General features: G+C 51.2%; 1 protein-coding gene and 1 long non-coding RNA gene across 4 annotated transcripts in view; one reads left to right on the forward strand and one right to left on the reverse strand.

The window, feature by feature from the left end:
* The window catches only part of MRTFA (myocardin related transcription factor A), a 215,596-nt gene that overhangs the window by 188,020 nt on the left and 9,555 nt on the right, over nucleotides 1–18,021 (forward strand). For all 3 annotated transcript variants that reach the window (XM_040490743.1, XM_040490744.1, XM_040490745.1), the window contains 5 exons: nucleotides 8,072–8,127; nucleotides 10,441–10,516; nucleotides 12,272–12,433; nucleotides 16,256–16,431; nucleotides 16,966–17,097. In XM_040490743.1, the coding sequence (XP_040346677.1) occupies nucleotides 8,072–8,127; nucleotides 10,441–10,516; nucleotides 12,272–12,433; nucleotides 16,256–16,431; nucleotides 16,966–17,097 (602 nt within the window). The remainder of the gene's footprint in view (nucleotides 1–8,071; nucleotides 8,128–10,440; nucleotides 10,517–12,271; nucleotides 12,434–16,255; nucleotides 16,432–16,965; nucleotides 17,098–18,021) is intronic.
* LOC121040303 (uncharacterized) lies at nucleotides 1,893–17,337 on the reverse strand. Its single transcript, XR_005795229.1, has 3 exons — nucleotides 17,226–17,337; nucleotides 12,151–12,153; nucleotides 1,893–1,903 (listed from the first exon to the last, which is right to left on the reverse strand). It is a non-coding gene; the product is annotated as an uncharacterized LOC121040303 (long non-coding RNA).

The raw sequence follows: 18,021 nt of genomic DNA on the forward strand, positions 1-18,021 counted from the left end.
GTGTTTTGGTAGGTTTGATAAATTCAGAAGTAAAAGGGGACACGGGGAAGGGGAGCATGTGAATGTAGACATGGGGGAGTTGAAATGAATATGTGCCAATTACCAGCCGCATTTCTGCTTATTTTATTTTTTAATATAAAACATGAAGTTAGAAATACCACCCCTCCCACTCCCCTCCATGCAGGTCTGATTATGTGGCTTCCTTGGCTAATGTGGTGACTACATATGGATCTCTGGATACAATTCTTTGTTTGTTTGTTTTTGAGATGGGGGGTGGGAAGGGGGGAGGGGGAGAATCCCAGGCAGGCTCCTTGCTGTCATTGGAGAGCCCAGTGTGGGGCTTGATCTCACAAACTGTGAGATCATGACCTGAGCCAAAATCAAGAGTCAGATGCTTAACTGACTGAGCCACCCAGGCATACAATTCTTAATAGCACAGGAAAAATATCATGCCCCTTCTCTCTGGCCTCCATGGTTTCTGATGAGAAATTTACTGTCATTCATATTGTTTTCCCTCTGGCTGCTTTCAAGTTTTTTCTTTCATTTTCAAAAGTTTAATTGTGTCATATCCTGGCATGAATTTATTTGTGTTTGAGATTTGCTAAGACTTTGAATCTGTAGAATTATGTCTCTTGACAAATTTGGGAAGTTTTCAGCCTTTCCTTCCCTCCCCTCCCCTCCATTCCCCTTCCCTCCTTCAAGAGAGAGAGTGCATACTCCCAAGAGGCGGAGAGGGAGAGGGGGAATCTTAACTGGCTCCGTCTAGCGTGGAGCCCACTGCAGGGCTCAATCTCACAATCACGAAATCATGACCTGAGCTAAAATCAAGTCAGATGCTTAACCAACTGAGCCACCCAGGCACCCCACAGCCATTTATTTAAGTTCTTTTTCAGCCCACCGTTTTTCTTCTTCATCCAGGCCTTAGATGACAGAATGTTAGATTTTTTTTATGGGTAGGGTTGACCTTGTTATCACTGGGCCATGGTGAAAGTCCTGACTTTTCACCAGCCCTCTCCTGACATCAGCAGGGATGCAGAGGGGTGTCTTATTTCTGTGAGGTAGGGGTGTAAGTCCAGGTTCCCTGTTTTGTCTCCACTTATTTCTTATGTGTTGGGGGGAGGGTATTTGTTACTGGTTGGTGGGAGTGAAAGACCCAGCTTTCTACTTGGCCTTCTTTGACGCCTCTGGGCAGGGGTATTGGGGAGATTTATTATAATAAAACCCAAACCTTTTCAAGGATGGGAGTCTAGACTCCCCACTTGACTTTTCTGGTCAGGGGTGAAGCCACTGTTTTTTTGTGGTGTCAGTCTGGAGTAGAACGATTATCGTCTAAAAGTTTTCTGATTTAAAAAAAAATTTTTTTTTACATTTATTTTTGAGAGAGAGAGACAGAGCACAAGTGGGGGAGGGGCAGAAAGAGACAGAGACACAGAATACGAAGCAGGCTCCAAGTTCCGAGCCGTCAGCATAGAGCCCGATGTGGGGCTTGAATTCACAAACCGCGAGATCATGACCTGAGCTGAAGTCAGATGCCCAACTGACTGAGCCACCCAGGTGCCCCTGTCCAAAAGTTTTCTGTTTGCCTAGGTTGCCCTTTCCCTGGTCCTTTGGCCAATGAGAGTAGGTTTTGTTGGGACTTTTTTGTCTGCCTCCATTGGCATTTACAGATGGTTGACTTCTTCAGCTCCGAGTCTAGAATGTATGAGAGATAAAAAGGAAACCCAGGGAACTCACCACTGTGTCGTTCTTCAGGTCTCAAGGTCCCTTGCCAGTCTGCCTTCTTCTCTTCACCTTTCAGAACCTATGTATGTTTGTTTGTTTTAATTTTTTTTTATTAAGTAAACTCTGCCCCCAACAGGGGTCTTGAACTCACAACCCTAAGATCCAGATCATGCTCCTCCGACTGAGCCAGCTAGGCGCCCCTACTTTATGTTTGTTTTTTACATAACATCCAGAGTTTTTATTTGTATTTAGCGGGAAGAGTAGAGAACAGTATGTCCGTTCCATGTCCCAGATGCACAAGTCCCTGCAGTAGCAAATAAAAGGTCTTTGTGGGCTGGGCTCTGCCTCATTGTCCCCAGATGACCTCCTCCTTGGTCCAACCAAATCAAACTACTTGTAGCCCCTTGAACTTGTCGTGCTCCTTCAAACCTTCATGTTCTTGCTCTTCCTTAGCCTCGGATGACTTTCCGACTCCCTTCCTTGTCTGCCTGTGGTTGTTTCTGTTCTGTTCTGTTCGTACGGGTTTTCTCTGTGAAATCTACCTGGACAGTTCATACACTCTTTCCTTGGGCTAAATTTTGCCTCTTCTGTCCTTTTCTCTAACCAGACCATGAATTACCTTTGAGGACTGGAGCCCTATTCTGTATATCCTTGTCCTCAGTAACTGGCATAATAGTTAACTTAAGAATTGTTTATTGGATATGGGGCGCCTGGGTGGCTCAGTTGGTTAAGCGTCCGACTTCGGCTCAGGTTATGATCTCACAGTCCGTGAGTTCGAGGCCTGCATCGGGCTCTGTGCTGACAGCTCGGAGCCTGGAACCTGCTTCAGATTCTGTGTCTCCATCTCTCTCTGCCCTTCCCCTGCTCATGCTCTGTCCCTCTCTGTCTCAAAAATAAATAAAACATTAAAAAAAATTTTTTTTAATTGTTTATTGGATAGATGGATGGATTGCTATATTTCTAATATCCCACCTGGGTTATTATTATATGTTTATCCCCTCACCTCCCACAAAACCCCCACTTATGTTCACCCCCTGTGTGTGACTCCTACTTCTACAGTGGAGAGAGAAATCCAGCAGTTTGCCTGAAGGCAGGCCTCCTTGGACTATGGCAGGACTCCATTGGCTTCTGTTAGCTGTACCATGTTCGTAGCTTTGAGTTACTCTGAATGCAGAACTGGTGGAGAGTTTCTGGCAAAAGTATCTTATTGAGGATGGGAGCCATCGTTTTTATTATGTCAGCGCCTAATAAAGCCACATTCCAACCCAGGTACTTAATAAATATTCCTTAATGGTAACGAGGAGATGAGTCTTGATGGCTAATTGCGGCCATTCCTTGCTGAGATGCATTTCCAGAAGTGCTTTGTGGATCCTAGAAGACTTTCACTTGTCTACATGTTTAAGTAAATCTGGGGCTGTGATGGTAAAGCACTGGTTTAACGTCCTAAATTAATGTGAGAGGTTGGTTTTTAAGGATCCTCCTACTCTCTAGTATGAGATTAAATCATGACGGCTTGACCCCCTTACTTTTGCATGGTAAGCCACAAAGCTCAGTGGACACAGTGAGCAGAGCATCGAACTCTGCCTTGGAAGCTGATGGCAGTATGTTTCTTAAAAACTTGAAAGTGTTTTTCTCTTTTTAGTTCACAGGGACCTCATTTAAGGGAGAGAACATGAAAGGGGAGAAAGAAAATGGGTGCCAGAGAGGGGGCAGGGTCTAAGCTGGTGGTTGCAGCCAGCCAGGGATGAGACCCACAGCTGGAACTGAGACTGTGACAAAGAGCGTCACACCTCGTAGCCATTTCTGTTCATTTGAGTTTTCCTTTCAAGTATGTGTGCACCCTTCCCTGTGTGCGTGCAGAGCGGCACGAGTGTCCGGGGGGAGCCAGCTCCCAGAGGGTGGGAGTGAAGCATCAAGAGCCGCCCTCCCACCCCAGACGCGTATATTACAGACAACATGCACAGTTTTGGGATTTGCGTCGGTTCTGTGGGGCTTCTCTTTCACAGACGGACTTCTAGGAGTTTCTGGGGAAATGAAATTTCTGAATAATATCCTGGCTCTTCTGACTAAGCCACTAAGGCAGAAAGGAGGAGAGAGATGGTCTTGGACCTCCATCTGGATGAACGCAGCCCTCCTCATTGGACGCACATTTATGGGTCAACTTTGAGTCTTCCAGAGTTTTTCCACAACAAGCAGAGGCCTAACCTTTAAAAGCTGTTTTCTGCTTTTCTGCATTTCCTCGTGTCCCATTCTATTAGCATGGAAGCTTGAGGTGATTTTGACTCCACACTGCCGCTCACTCCAACATCAAGGAAACCCAGGGTGTACGTTTATCACCCCTGCGTCTCTTTTACCACTTTCCCCCCCATGGCTGTGGCTTAGAGCACAGCTGGCTGGATGCGCATGGGGATGCCTTCTCGACCCCAGACCCATTGCAGTGAGAGCACCGGCTGCCCCACCTCCAGTCTCTCCCCAGGCGGACCCGAGGAGCCTCTCACAGGAATCCTGATAAAAACCCAAAGGAAGAGGGGCTATTGCTCCCTTCTGTTGGAAGTACCTATTGAAGTTGCTGAACTTGCTCTCAGAGAGCAGTTAGCAATGGGGAAGGAGTAGCACAGAGCGAGTGGGGTGTTCACGGACTGGGAGAAACCAGCACACTTGTCAGGAGGTTGAGACAAAAGAAGAAAGTGGAGACAGAACTAGACCTGGGTTGGGGTCCGCCACTGTATGAATGAATGACCTGTAACTGTGGTGTTAGTTTCATCACCTATAAAATTGGAAGAAGGGTTCCTACCTCGTGGGTTGTTAAGAGAATTCAGGGAGATTATGATGTTGTTGTTACAAAGTGAAAAATCATTTTGGGGCGCCTCGGGGGCTCAGTTGGTTAAGCGTCCAACTTCAGCCCAGGTCATGATCTCACACTCCATGGGTTCGAGCCCTGTGTCAGGCTCGGTGTTGACAGCTCAGAGCCTGGAGCCTGCTTCAGATTCTGTGTCTCCCTCTCTCTCTCTCTGCCCCTCCCCTGCTCATGCTCTGTCTCTCCCTGTTTCAAAAATAAATAAAGACTAAAAATAAATAAATAAATAAAAACAAAATGAAATAGTCTTTGTGGGATTGGTAATTATTGTCTTGAATTCTTTTCTTGGTCCTCACTTCTGGTTCTCTTGATCAGGCCCTGAGCAGCTAATGACTTTCTCTGATCTTCTCATTACCCCTCCCGCTTGTTTTGTAGTGTCAGTGCTGAAGGCTGCGCCATGAGCTCCACGGTGAGCCCCAGCTTTTGAACCGTGGCTTTCTGTGCCTGCAGTCACTTTGAACCCCTCCTCTCCGCCTTCTTCACACCTGTATATTCTCAGTGCTGTGGTTGAGCTGACCTTTCCACACTGCCTGCACTCAGCCCTATGTCCGAGCAGTGTGTGTAATTGAAGCCTCCTTGCCTCCCCATCCAATAGGGTCGTCCTTCTCTACTTTTTGAAGAAGTTAAGAAATCTATCCAGAGGAATGGCAAGAAGTCTGACCTGAGGGTGAGATAGAGTGAAGCTATAACCTCACTTTGTCACTTGCTGGCCTTTCCTACCCTCTGGAGCCTGTCCTTATCTGTAAATTGGATTGTTACCTACCACATGGATGAATCATTAGGAATATAAAAGTAGATAACATGTTTAAAATATCTAGAACAGTGCCTGCCACATAAGTAGGCACTCCATAAATATTCATCTCTCCTTTGCTATTACGTGAAGATTCCCTAACCAAACAGGAAGTCCTGTATATGACAACCAGTTCTCCTGCTTCTTATCCCCATTCTTTGATGCACTCCCCTTCCATCTAGAAATTCTGTGCTTTTGTGAGTTACTTTTCCAGAAATTGGATTTGTGCCTTACCCTTTGGGATGGCCAGTGTAAGTTGTAGAGGCAGCAGGCTAGCCAGGGTTCTAGGTAGATCATCTGTGGCTGTGATACCAAAACTAGCAGGTGTGTGTAGGAATTGAACCCATGATTCAGCTACATCACTGGGTTTGGTGACAGCAGCACCTCGCGTTAATGTGTGCACCACTGGCTTCAGAGCACCCACTTTTATTTGATTCTTACAAGGGTTCCGAGAGGTAGGCAGATTCTCACTCTCCAGAAGAAGAAAAGGAAAACTGGGAAGGAGTCCCCTGTGTCACACCGGTAGTGATTGGTAGAACAGGAAAAGACCACAGACGCCTTGATTTTCTATCCAGGACTTGTATGTTTTGAACCCAGATGAGAACCAAAATTCTGGCTGTTCAAGTGAAAGCTTAGAGTTCTACCACAGACCCGTCTAGCTTTCCTGTCACTACTGTATGCTTTGTTTCCATTTCTTACAAGAATACTCATTAACTTATCGAATGAATTACATGCTAGGCAATCTAGACACTGGGGATACTGTCAGAAACAAAGGAAATAGACATGCCCTGATGGAACTTGGCCTAATGGTGGGAGGCTGACAATAAACAAGTTAGAAAGATGTGTGCTGTTACTGTAAAGAATGTCACTCGGTGATGAGTGCTATGGAGAGAAATAACAGAGGAAGCTGGGGGTGGGATGGGGCAGACACTGTGAGTTTTCACTTTGATTCTTTGTACTTACTGTCTCATCCCTGTGATATGCCCTCTGAGAGTGGTCCATCACACCCCAGTACCAGATTTCTACATGTCAGGGCTTTTGGAGACTGGTTTTGAAGTTGAACCAGCTTTACCCAACGAAAGCAGGTGCAGGAGCTTTCTGCTTACCCACTAACTTGCTCAAGACTACCCCAGATCAGAGCTGGGATAGCCTGGATAGTGCCTTGGAATGCTCTGGTAGGTTGGGGAAGGAGCCTGTGCTGTTTTTTTTTTCTTAGAGATTACTTGTTAAATCTATAGCTCCCCCTGCTGTTAGAAAACAGGGTAGGCTCTTAACTGATTTTTTTTTTTTTTTTTTTTTTTTTTTTAATGATTCTTTTTTATCCTAAGATTTAAGAAAGTTTTGTTTTTTAAATAACTACTGCTGGGACATTTAGATCTTTCTTCTGGGACTGCTGTTGCTGAGGCCCAGCCCCCAGGAGCAGGATGGGGGGAGGAAGCACAAAGGCCCAGGCAGGATAGGGTCATATCTGTGCTCCTGCTACTTTTAGCTTCTCTGTATGCCTGCACTCCTACCACAGCCAGCAGCCTAGCAAAAGTTATCTCCACACACAGTTTCACAGCTGTTCTGAAATTCTAGGGCGGCAGAAGTGAAACTGACCATGGTCTTGTAAATTTCTCTGCTCTTGCTATTGTTCCCTACTTGAAGTGAGTCAGGCCTTTTCATCCTCTTACCCTCAGGGTGTCCCAACTCCTCATTTGTCTTTATAGCCAAGTGTTTGACATAAAACCGTCTTCATGATGCCACATTTGAGGAGATTTGGTCTTGGTTTGGTCTTGTTTGCTGAGTGGAGAGCTATGGGCTGTGTGGTGGTAGATTCAGACCACAGTTGAGTCCTCGACAGGGCCTGTAGTGAGCCCTTCTTGTCAGCTGCTGGCTGTGTGCACCAGAGTCAACCAGACAGTCACTGTGAAATTCTTTTAGTCCTTAGAGATGAAATTCAAGGTCATTTTAGCTGAAGTGAAAAAGGAAATGGCACCCAACGAGACCTAGGTCTTTCTGGTTTAACTGCCCTGTTCAGTTTGGTCACTTTGTGAGTCCTAATGAGGTTGAAGGAGTAAGGTGGACCCCACACGCAGCTGTGCTCCTCCCAGAGTGAGGTGGGGCCCAGCAGGCATTCTTGGAAGATTGACTGATCAATAAGGATTGTGCAGCTAACAGTCTGGTAACAGGTCCAGGATACTTTTTTTTTTTTTTTTAACATTTATTTATTTATTTTCGAGAGAGAGAGAGAGAGAGAGAGAGAGCGCGCACAAGCAGGGGAGGGGTAGAGAGAGGAGGGAGACACAGAATCCAAAGCAGACTCCAGGCTGTGAGCTGTCAGCACAGAGCCCGACTTGGGGCCCGAACCCATGAATCATGAGATCATGGCCTGAGCCTAAGTCGAATGCTCAACCAACTGAGCCGCTCAGGTGCCCCTCCAGGTTACTTTTTTAAGCTATATTCCATTTTTGCACTTTATACAGCCTAGGCTTAGGTAGTGACTGTTCTCGTTAGGAATAAAGTAACCAGAACTGTTTTAATGGGGCAACTGAACCATAAAGATATGTGCTTACTCAGGTGCCATGTTCTTCTTCACTTCCGCTGATAAGAATTAGTATTTCTAAAATTAACTTGAATTAAAATGCCTTCTCCACCGTAAACTATAGCTGTGCACATGATGCTTCATAAAAGTAATTCTTTCATGATTCTTTTCTCAACAGCTTTGAAAAGTCCAGCTGCATTTCATGAGCAGAGAAGGAGCTTGGAGCGGGCCAGGGTAAGGCCTTTCTTCCCCAGGGGCCTCCAGAGTGCATTTGCAGAGCCCATTGTATTGCTGCTGTATTCCTTCCAGTCTAGTGCGCCCTGGGGCCAGCCCTCACCTCGTTCTAGACCGGAGGCGCTGCCTTTTTCTATTCTGTCCCCACCCCAGCCACCTTGTGGCACGATCTGAAAACGGGATCAGAATTTCTCTTTTCCTGCACTTAAGGGTATATGATGATTAGCAGTCCTCCCTCTTGTGGCTCTGGAGACCGCTGGTATTTCCCCGTCTTTAATTCCACTTCACCTTTTGTGGATGTTAGAACGTGAACAGCAGCCATTGAAAAGCTTGCTGAGGGCTGGTCCTCCCGAGTCTGTGTCTGCACTGCCCACACCTCTCCAGGACGGGGATTCCGAGGGACAGAAAAGGTCTCTGTTGCCCAGAGTAGCCAGTGTCCACTCAAGGCTGTGGAGGCAGAAGCAGGGCCCCTGTCTGAGCCCCAGTTCATGTTGCTGCACCTGGCCTGCTGCCTTGTCCCCCCTCAGTTTCAGTTCCCTCAGGGGCCTCAGGGGGATATTCTGCTGCCCAGTGTGGGCAGAGATGGGGAAGTCACCAGAACATGCTTCCCCTCTACCCCTTCACTTTTTTTCTTTTACAAAAAGGCAAGGAAAGAGAACCTCCCAGTAGAGGACCCAATAGGCCATGGATCCTTAAGACTCCCAACTCTTTCAGAGACTGAAATATTTACCTCTAAGACTTTCTTACTGTCTTTATTTTATTTTTTTTTAATTTCTAACAAGAATTATGAGTAATTCTTAGAGTGAGCGGGAAGAATGAGGTCATGGACACGGGGAACAAAGCAGCAACAAACTGTGCTGTTGGAGTTACTGGGAAGAGTGGAGAATACGGCAGGGGTGGGGGGGCGATGGCATTGCCCATGCCCCCATCCCACTTGCAATAAGACTTGGTGCCATTACCTGGACTGCTTCGCAGTAGGCAAGGAGTTCATTGGAGCAGATTAGAACAGCTCTTATTTTACAGAGTACTTTTATAAGCAGCACGACATCATTTTGTGGTTGATGCTCACCTCAGCTCTTACAAGTTAGGTGCTCTTCATCTTCATTTCATAGATGCAGCTAAGAGAGGTTAACTAAGTTACACAGCTAGTAAGTAGCAAAGCTGGGACTCAAACTTTGGCCTGTGGATGCCACATGTTTTCTTAATTAGTGCCATATTCTGCCTTGGCTTTGGCCACTGTTCCCAACTTCAGGTGGCTTAGAAAAGAAGACTTGTGGCGTCCAACACCTGTTCTGCCACCTGCAGCAGCCATGGCAGTACTCTTGCCCTCTGCAGATGGGGCAGAGCAATAGGCCCAGAGCCCACAGCCACTTTAAACCGTCTCCTAAAGAGCTCAGCACCACCCCAGGGCTGGCACAGGGCTGCCCAGTCGGAGCACCAAGTCTTCACCTTTACCACACACTGTGTGCTCTGGTTTTTTATTTTCCGCTCTTGCCGACCTTGTCCTGTCCTATGTTGTCTTAGCCTGCCCTGTGCTGGTTTTGACCCGGTAATGGTCTTGACCTATGGTTTGAAAAATTCTGGTGCAGAGGTTAAGAGCATAGACTCTGGAGTCAGATGGATCTGGGGCCACCTGTACATTAGAACACAAGCACCAGGCATGTGCTGGCTCAGAGACTGTTAAGGGAATGGTTTCGTTCACCTGGAGTTGCAGAAATGCCGAAATGAGGACACTGGACTTTAGGGAACTAGGGCTATGACACCATGTATCAGAATTAGTATTCCATATGGCAGCCACTCAGAATGAGTGGGAAATGTTCATGAGATCATACAGTGCTACCTTTTTTTGAACAAGGCATAAAATTATATTCAGTATAATTACAACTCTTTAAAATTAGACATCTTCTGCCTGGAAGAATGGAAGAAATAAATATCCCAAAATACTAAGTGGGTGATTAAAATTTTTTGTTATTGTTTCACTTTCTAATTTTCTAAATTTTCTTTGATGAACATAGTTATTACTTTTATGATAGTACAAGTAATAAACTTTTAAGAAAAAATTAGTGTTCAGCCTCAGAGAGACAAATAGTCTGGATAGATGGGTGGTGCCCTGGGCAGGTGCATTGGAAATGGATGTGCCCCTTCCCCCAGAACTCCCCTTGCCTCAGAACCCTGCAGGCTCCAGGCTGAGATCAGGGGGGCCTACAGAGGTGACCAACCACAGACACAGCAGCCACGGCTGCTTTTTGGTTCTGTCCATTCCATAACTTGTATCCTGGATTTGAGATCTTCTTGGTGTGTTTTTTTCTGTAGACAGAGGACTATCTGAAACGGAAGATTCGTTCCCGGCCGGAGAGATCGGAGCTGGTCAGGATGCATATTTTGGAAGGTGTGTTAGGCTGGAAATGCTTCCTCCCCTTACCCTCGCTGTTTTCACCATGCATCACCCACATGTCTTTTTCCCTCTGTCTTATCACTCCCATTTCTGGCGACAGTGGGTAAGCCGAGCCTTAGGACGGTAAAACAGCAGGGCTGTGGTAGCCACCGCTGCTTCTGAGAGTTCCCAAAGCAGCAGTCACATTCTCTCATGCCGGCTTGCCCTTTTCTCCTCTGGCTGTGTGGTGGCCCCGGATCTTGTCTCCCCTTGGTATGAAGCCTGTTCTCCAGAATCTTTTAAAGATGCAGTTACTGTCTCTTCTCCTCCACTCATTCACTCGCGCCTTCATTCAGCAGTCACTCAGACCTCTGTGACGCAAGTGGGCCCATGGCAGGTATGCTCCGCCTGACCCCATCACACACTTCTTTCCACATTCTAGTGGAGGAGCAATTCTGACTGCTGAAAACACTGTGACTCAATTCTTTTTTGTTATTGTTCTGTATTTATTTATTTTTTTATTTGAGAGAGTGCACGCATGTGCAGGAGCATTAGAGAGGGGCAGAGGAAAAGAGAGAGAATCTTTTTTTTAAAGAACCAGTGCGTCCTTTTTTTTTTTTTTTTTTTTTTTTGAAGTTTGTTTATTTTGAGAGAGAGCAAGTGGGGGAAGAGAGGTGAGGAGAGAGAGAGAATCCCAAGCAGGCTCTGCACTGCTCAATGCAGGGGTCAAATTCACAAACCATGAGATCATGACCTGAGCCGAAATTGAGTCAGAGGCTTAACTGACTGAGCCACCCAGGCACCCCAGAGAGAATCTTTTTTTTTTTTTAATTTATTTTTGAGAGAGCACAAGTGGGGAAGGGTCAGAAAGAGAGGGGGACAGAGGATCTGAAGCAGGCTCCACACTGGCAGCAAGCCCTTGTGGGGCTTGAACTCATGAACCACGAGATCATTACCCAAGCTGGAGTTAGACACAACAAACTGAGTCTCCCAGGTGCCCCAGAGAGAGAAAATCTTTTTATTTTTTATTTTTTTTTAATGTTTATTTTTGAGAGAGAGCATGAGCAGGGGAGGGGCAGACTGAGAGGGAGACACAGAATCCAAAACAGGCTTCAGGCTCTGAGCTGTCAGCATAGAGCCCGATGTGGGGCTCGAACCCACAAACTGTGAGATCATGACCGGAGCCAAAGCCAGACATGCAACCGACTGAGCCACGCAGGTGCCCCCCAGAGAGAAAATCTTAAGCAGGCTCCACACTCAGAATGGAGCCCAACTTGGGGCTTGGTCCCATGACCTGGGATCATGACTTGAGCCGTAATCAAGTTAGACACTCAACCAACTGAGCCACCCAGGCGCCCCTGTTCAGTTTTGAGCCAACTTTGGGGTTGGATAGGAACTTTTCTTAGTCCGAGCACCGCACTGTGTTGGCAGAGACACTGAGACCCAGCAGGGACTGAATTGCCTTTGTAACCCAGAAAGCTTGAGGGAGGATGAGGCACACGCTTCATCATCTGCTGCGCTTTCGGCTTCGTTGCCCCCTGTGCCCGGTGAGCATTGCTAGGTGTGCCCGTGCTCTGTCTGCAGTTCGGGGCCCCTTCTTGTGTCCACGTAGAACTTCAGGCTGGGCTGCCCTTCTCTGCCTGGGACACTCTCTGCATCCTGATGGCTTCTGCTCCTTCCCCAGAGGGAAGGAGAGTTGCTCTGGAGCTCCCAGGGTAGAGCCAGGTCCATTCCTACATCCTCCTGCACTCCATTCTCTCCCACGGGCAGAGACCTCGGCCGAGCCTTCCCTCCAGGCCAAGCAGCTGAAGCTGAAGAGAGCCAGATTGGCCGATGACCTCAACGAGAAGATTGCACAGAGACCGGGCCCTATGGAGCTGGTTGAGAAGAACATTCTGCCTGTGGAGTCCAGCCTGAAAGAAGCCATCATTGGTGAGGAGGCCCCAGCCACCCTACGTGGACATGCAGGCCAGACGCAGAAGGAGGGGCTCTGGGCTTCTTGCTGTTTGATTCCGGCTTTGACTTGGGAACTGAGGTGCAGAGTGTGAGGGCCCAAGAAACAGGCTGTGTTAGCTTGGGGCAGTGCCAGCGGCCTCAGGGGTCACACCAGAGTAACTGAACAACAGAGGCACCTCTGTCCACCTTCATCTCTGCATACCCAGAGGCTTTGTCCTCTCCCACGGGGTGGCTGGATGTCAGGGCTGATGTGTGTAAACCCACGGGGATGCCAGGAATTAGAAATCTGTGCCTTACTGTCTCTTTTTCTTAGTGCAGTCTCTCTCAGAGAGTGGCACTTTCCACAGATACTTCACTCAGCAAATACTGATTGACCCAAGAGGTGTGCTAGGTGCTAGGACCGCAGCCCCACAAAGCAGAGCAGGCCCCTCGCCCTTATGGAGCTCAGGCCTAGGAGCAGACACCGGCAGGTCAACAGGCAGCAGCAAGACAGAGACAGAAGCTGTGCCGGAGAGAGCCCTGGCTACGCTGGGCACACAGAGGAGGGTCCCCAGCCAGGCCCTGACAGTGGGGTGTGGTACCAGAAGAGGTGACGGCCAAGTCTGGGGCTGCAGGATGAGTAGGAATTAAAGTATATTCGGGGAGAGAGGTGCCGCGGGCTCCAGGGGAGAGCTGTGCAAGGTGAGGAGCAGCCTGGGCGTGGAGCTAGAGGAGGAGGTATCGAGACGGGAGGTAGGAGGTGGGCAGAGTCCAGGACGTGCCAGAGCCTCGTGTGCCATGGGCAGGTGTTCGGACCGGATTCCTTTAGAGTTTGGTAACTGTTAGCACCGATGTGGCTCCTGGGCTACAGTGGGCCCGAAACCTGGTCCTGGGCAAGGCCGTGCGTTCCTGCCCCTGGAAGGTAGCTGTGCCACCAGGGAGAGGGGGCGCAACTGCTCCCTTCGTTATAAGCAGTTAGATCTTTTTGGCAGGGCCCCAGGCTGAGTTGGGCCCTGAGCCCTGGGTCAGAGGAGACTTTGGTTTCCGGGGCCTCGTCTGCACCGCAGACAGTGGTTTGACAAGGTCGGAGGCAGCTGGCGTGCCGGGGGCTGCACACCCTGGGCCCCAGCAGCCCCTCTGCCATTGGTGCCGGTAACCCTCTTAGTTCACCGCTTTGCCCTGGCATTCATCCCCCCTCCTCTCCGTGTTCTCCTGCCCAATCCTCACCAGATTCCACACAGCCCCTAATCTCAGGCCCCGCGTTTAGGTGACGGTCAGTTCTGGGCTCTCTAGCCAGCCGAAACCTGAGAGTCGGCATTGTGCCCGGCCCTGTGTAACATTCTGCAGTTTACAGAGATGAACAAAATATGACGCTGCCCTCAAAGAATTCAGTACAATGAGAGGAGACTGATGTACGAACAAGTGATTTCTGAGTCTGGCCCCTGGTCAGGTGCCAGCGCTGCGTAGTGAGAAGGTCACGGTCCTGTGACATAGTAGCTGAGTCACCTGGCTTGTGGGACAGTTTTCAGGTCCACAGTGATGGATATAAAGGGCCCCGCACAGTCTTTGGCGCCTGGGGAGCCTCACAGAAGGGCGGCTGCTGTCGTGGACGACGTGGGGTGATGGTGGGTCAGGTGTAGTGTGAGCTCGGCTGAGAAGGTGTCCTCTCAGCGATGGGCACGGTGGTGAGGCCCGGAGAGCGGTCACGGACAGTACGGCACATTTGGGGTCCACCTTTGCCAAATGGGGAGCGTACGTGACACTCCAGGCACGGGGACAGCATGGGCAGCGGCCCGTGGGTGTGTTAGGGCGTAGTTTGAGGACGGGGTACGTAGTGACCACTGGTGACTTGAGAGAAAGGAGCATTTGCCAGCCAACGCCAGATCCTGTGGGTTTTGGGGAATGAGTAGGTGGCAAGGAAGCGTTGACAGCAAAGGCAGGCCGTTTGTTCAAGAAGTGAGCGGAGAAGGAAGGGGGAGGGAGAGGGTGGGCTGGGAGGAGAAATCGATGCAGGTGTGTGGCTGAGAGGAAGGAGTCAGAGGAGGAGATGGGAGGATGGGAGGGGAGAGACTCAGGCCAGGTCTGTGGAGGAGGAGGAGAAGCTGGCCGTGGAGAGTGGGGAGGGAGCCCAGGCAGTCCTGAGGCCCGCTGTAAGTGGGGGCCTGACAGGGGCTTTGCAGAGGCTGGCCTCCCGCCGTCTTCCCCACACGCTCCCCACGGCCACTCCCAGCACACGGCTGCCACTCGCGTGCTCACACGCACATCCCTCCCCCAGGTCACCCCCAGCTGATCTGTAAGATTCATGGCAAGATCTCTCTTCCAAGAAGTCCTCCCTGAGCCTCTCCTCAGCATCTGTGTTTCCCTCAAGCAGAGGCGACTGGACCAAAATCAGAGGGCGGGGACTCTGTCTCTCCACACCCTGCACCTGGCCCAGACCCGGCCACCGTAGGGAGAGGAATGCACTCTGCAGGGACCCTGGCCCACACTGGTCATTGGGCTTCTCCGGTGTGGCCGGCCACTCCCTCCGCTTGGACTGTCCCCGGGGGTGGAGCCAAAGCTCCTCCGTCCGGGATTCCGCCGTCCGGTGCTGGGTGTCATGTGGCTGCTGTCCCGTGGCGTGTCTCCTTGCTGGGAGGAAGTGGGAGAAATCTAGATGTGTGACTGGCCTGAAGTACATGACAGTAACGGGGCTCCATTTCCCCCGTGTGCTGCACATGTGGCCCCCGCCAGGGCAGATGAAAGGAGGTGTAGGAGCCAGCCTTGCCGGAGGACAGGAGCCAGCCCGGCGATGGGCATCCCGGGCTCCGGGCTCCGGAGCTTCAAGCTCAGGCACATCCTTCCCTGGTCCCAGGGTAGCAGAGAGCCTCAGGCTGTGGCCCTGGAGAGCAAGAGTCTGCTGGGAGAGTTACTAGTGTGTTCTTGTTCCTCATCTGTGGTCTTTCCACCACAGCAGATTTCCCCAGACATGCCTGACAGCTCACCTCCGTGCTGTGACCGCTGCCTCAGTCCTTCCCGTGTGAATGGCAGACCAGCGCAGAACCTCTTCCCACAGCGGCACTGAGGGGGTGGTTGTGATGTGAATCGTGTGAAATACCTACTTGCTCCTTCCTTTTGTGTCCTGGCGTTTCCACACTAGGGCCCTGCTCCCCCTGCTTCTCCCTCACAGCCTGGCCCCAGGAGCACGTGCACTTGAGGCGGCCAGGGGCCCTGACCACGGGGCAGGGCATTTCTAGCCAGCAGGGGGGCTTTCCTTCTGGTGGCCGCTGCTGCCAGGTCTTGGGTCTCTGGGAGTCACAGGCCACTAAAGGGAGGTCACTGTACTTCAGTGATCCTGTTTCACCTGTGCAAGCAGGTGTACCTTTTCCGGGAGGCCCTTAGCCTGTGCCTGCCCTTTAGGAAGTGGAGGCAGCCCCGGGGAGGAGCCCTCATTGCAGGGTCCACAAGCCTCTGGGGGAGGAGAAGAGTTTTGTGCCACCATAGGATGGAAGTGAAGTGCGTTTAACAGCAGGGAAGCAGATGACATGAAGGAGGCTGCAGGCTGGAGGGAGGCAGGGAGGGAGGGAAAGTAGGGCTTGACCTTGGGGACTGGACACAGTGAAGTCAAAAGCAAGGGAGCACTTGATAGCTTAGTAGCCAGCACTCTTCCTGCCTTTGTTTGGGGGTCCTGAAGAGGCGCTCTCCTGGAGCTCTTTTGCTGGTCTTTCTCACGTCGGCCTCGCTGGGGGTGAGGAGGGGCCAGAGTGGGCACCTTGCCGGGACAACCCCCCTTCCCATTCGCGGGCACTGGAGGTGGACTCTCACCATGGCTTTGGCTTTCAGTGGGCCAGGTGAATTACCCGAAAGTAGCGGACAGCTCTTCCTTCGATGAGGACAGCAGTGATGCCTTATCCCCTGAGCAGCCTGCGAGCCACGAGTCCCAGGGCTCGGCGCCATCCCCCTTGGAAGCCCGAGTCAGCGAGCCACTGTCCAGTGCCACCACCCTATCCCCCACTCAGGTGAGCTTGCCCCTGCTGGATGCTTTCCCTGCTCCCCAAGGGCCCCAGACCTGCTGGAGCTGCCCAGGGTGAGGTCTCGCCTGGGCCAGGTGTGGTGGGGAACCTGGGGATGTCCATGGCTGCCTGAGTCGCAGTGGTGGGGAGCGGGGAGGTGTCGGCAGCGGGCCCCGTTTTGGCCAGACTTCGCCAGCCTGTGGTCCCGTGCTGGGGCTGCCTTGCAGCAAGATTCCTGAGCCTCCCTGGCCTGTCCCTGCGTCCAGTCGGAACAGCCTGCTTCTCCCGAGTTCAGTTCAGTGGCCTTTTCACTGCCCTCTGTGTCTCCATGTTCCAGCTCCCTCAACCCTGCCCTGGGGGCCGGGTTCTCACCCTGCCTCCCATCTTGCCCACCGGTGGCCCCCTGCCCGTGATGGCTCTGGAGGAGGTGCCTGTAGCCGCCTCTAGGCAGGGCAGGGCTGGGATGGACCCCCTGATAATGGTCGTGCCCCCTGGGGCAGCGGGAGAGGGAGGCTGTCCTCACCTCCAGCCCTTTCTCAGGTGGTGTCTCAGCTCCCAGTGGGCCCGGATTCCGGAGAAACACTTTTCCTGGCAGAGCAGCCTCCTCTGCCTCCCAGCCTCACCAATGGAACCACAGCCCCCCCTGCCAAGCCCACCCCGACGCTTATTAAGGTACAGGTCCCAGCAGCTGCCCTCCCCTCCCCGGGCCCCTCCAAGCCCTGCCGTGATTTCATCCCAGTGTGGGGCCAGCTGGGGGTGGGGGGCGGGGGGAGTGCACCAACATAGGTCACGGAAGTAACATGGGAGTTTCTCCTCTTCTCTCTGCGGACGCTGGCTGTCACCCTCGTAGCTGCCATTTCCTGAGCACAGTGGCTCTTATTCCGCCCTGCCCGCGAAAACACACCCCCACCCAACCCCTCTGGTCTACTGACACCACATGAGGCAGTAATCGAAGTCTGCTCTAGGAGTGACAAAACTGAGAAGGGAAATAATGGGTGCCAGGTCACACAGGGGCTGCTTTGGGCTTTTTTTTTTTTTTTTTTTTAAGATTTTATTTTTAAGTAATCTCTACACCCAACATGGGGCTTGAACCCATGACCCCAAGATTAAGAGTTGCATGCTCAACCAACTGAGCCAGCCAGGTGCCCCGGGGCATTTTCTGTTCTCTTCCTCCAAGACCTGACCTAACATGTCTGGGGGGCAAGGCTGACCACCAATCCCCAAGACACCTCCTGGGGGACCTTGGTGTGGGGGACACCGTGTGGGGCACTGAGGTTCATGGAGCTCAGCAGCCCCATGACCCAGGGTCCGTCCTCCCTGTCCCACAGAGCCTCCTACTTCAGGGTCTCCGGGATTTCGCTCCAGACTGCTGCCTCTCCACGCCTGCACCTCTGCTCTCCCCCTCAACCCCGGGGCAGCTTCCCTTCCTTCCTGCCCCACCTGCTTCTCCCTCTCATCTTACCATCTGCCCCCTGACACACACGCTGCCCTGGCTGGGAGCCAGCCGCGTGCCTCTGCTGCTGCTCCCAGCCTGGGAGCCATCCAGGTTCCCATTCCCTCACTGGAGCCGAGTCCTTGCTGTGCCTCCGGCTGCTA

Source organism: Herpailurus yagouaroundi, unplaced genomic scaffold, assembly GCF_014898765.1.
Source record: "Herpailurus yagouaroundi ecotype Mexico unplaced genomic scaffold, PumYag 182, whole genome shotgun sequence".
NCBI lineage: Eukaryota > Metazoa > Chordata > Mammalia > Carnivora > Felidae > Herpailurus > Herpailurus yagouaroundi.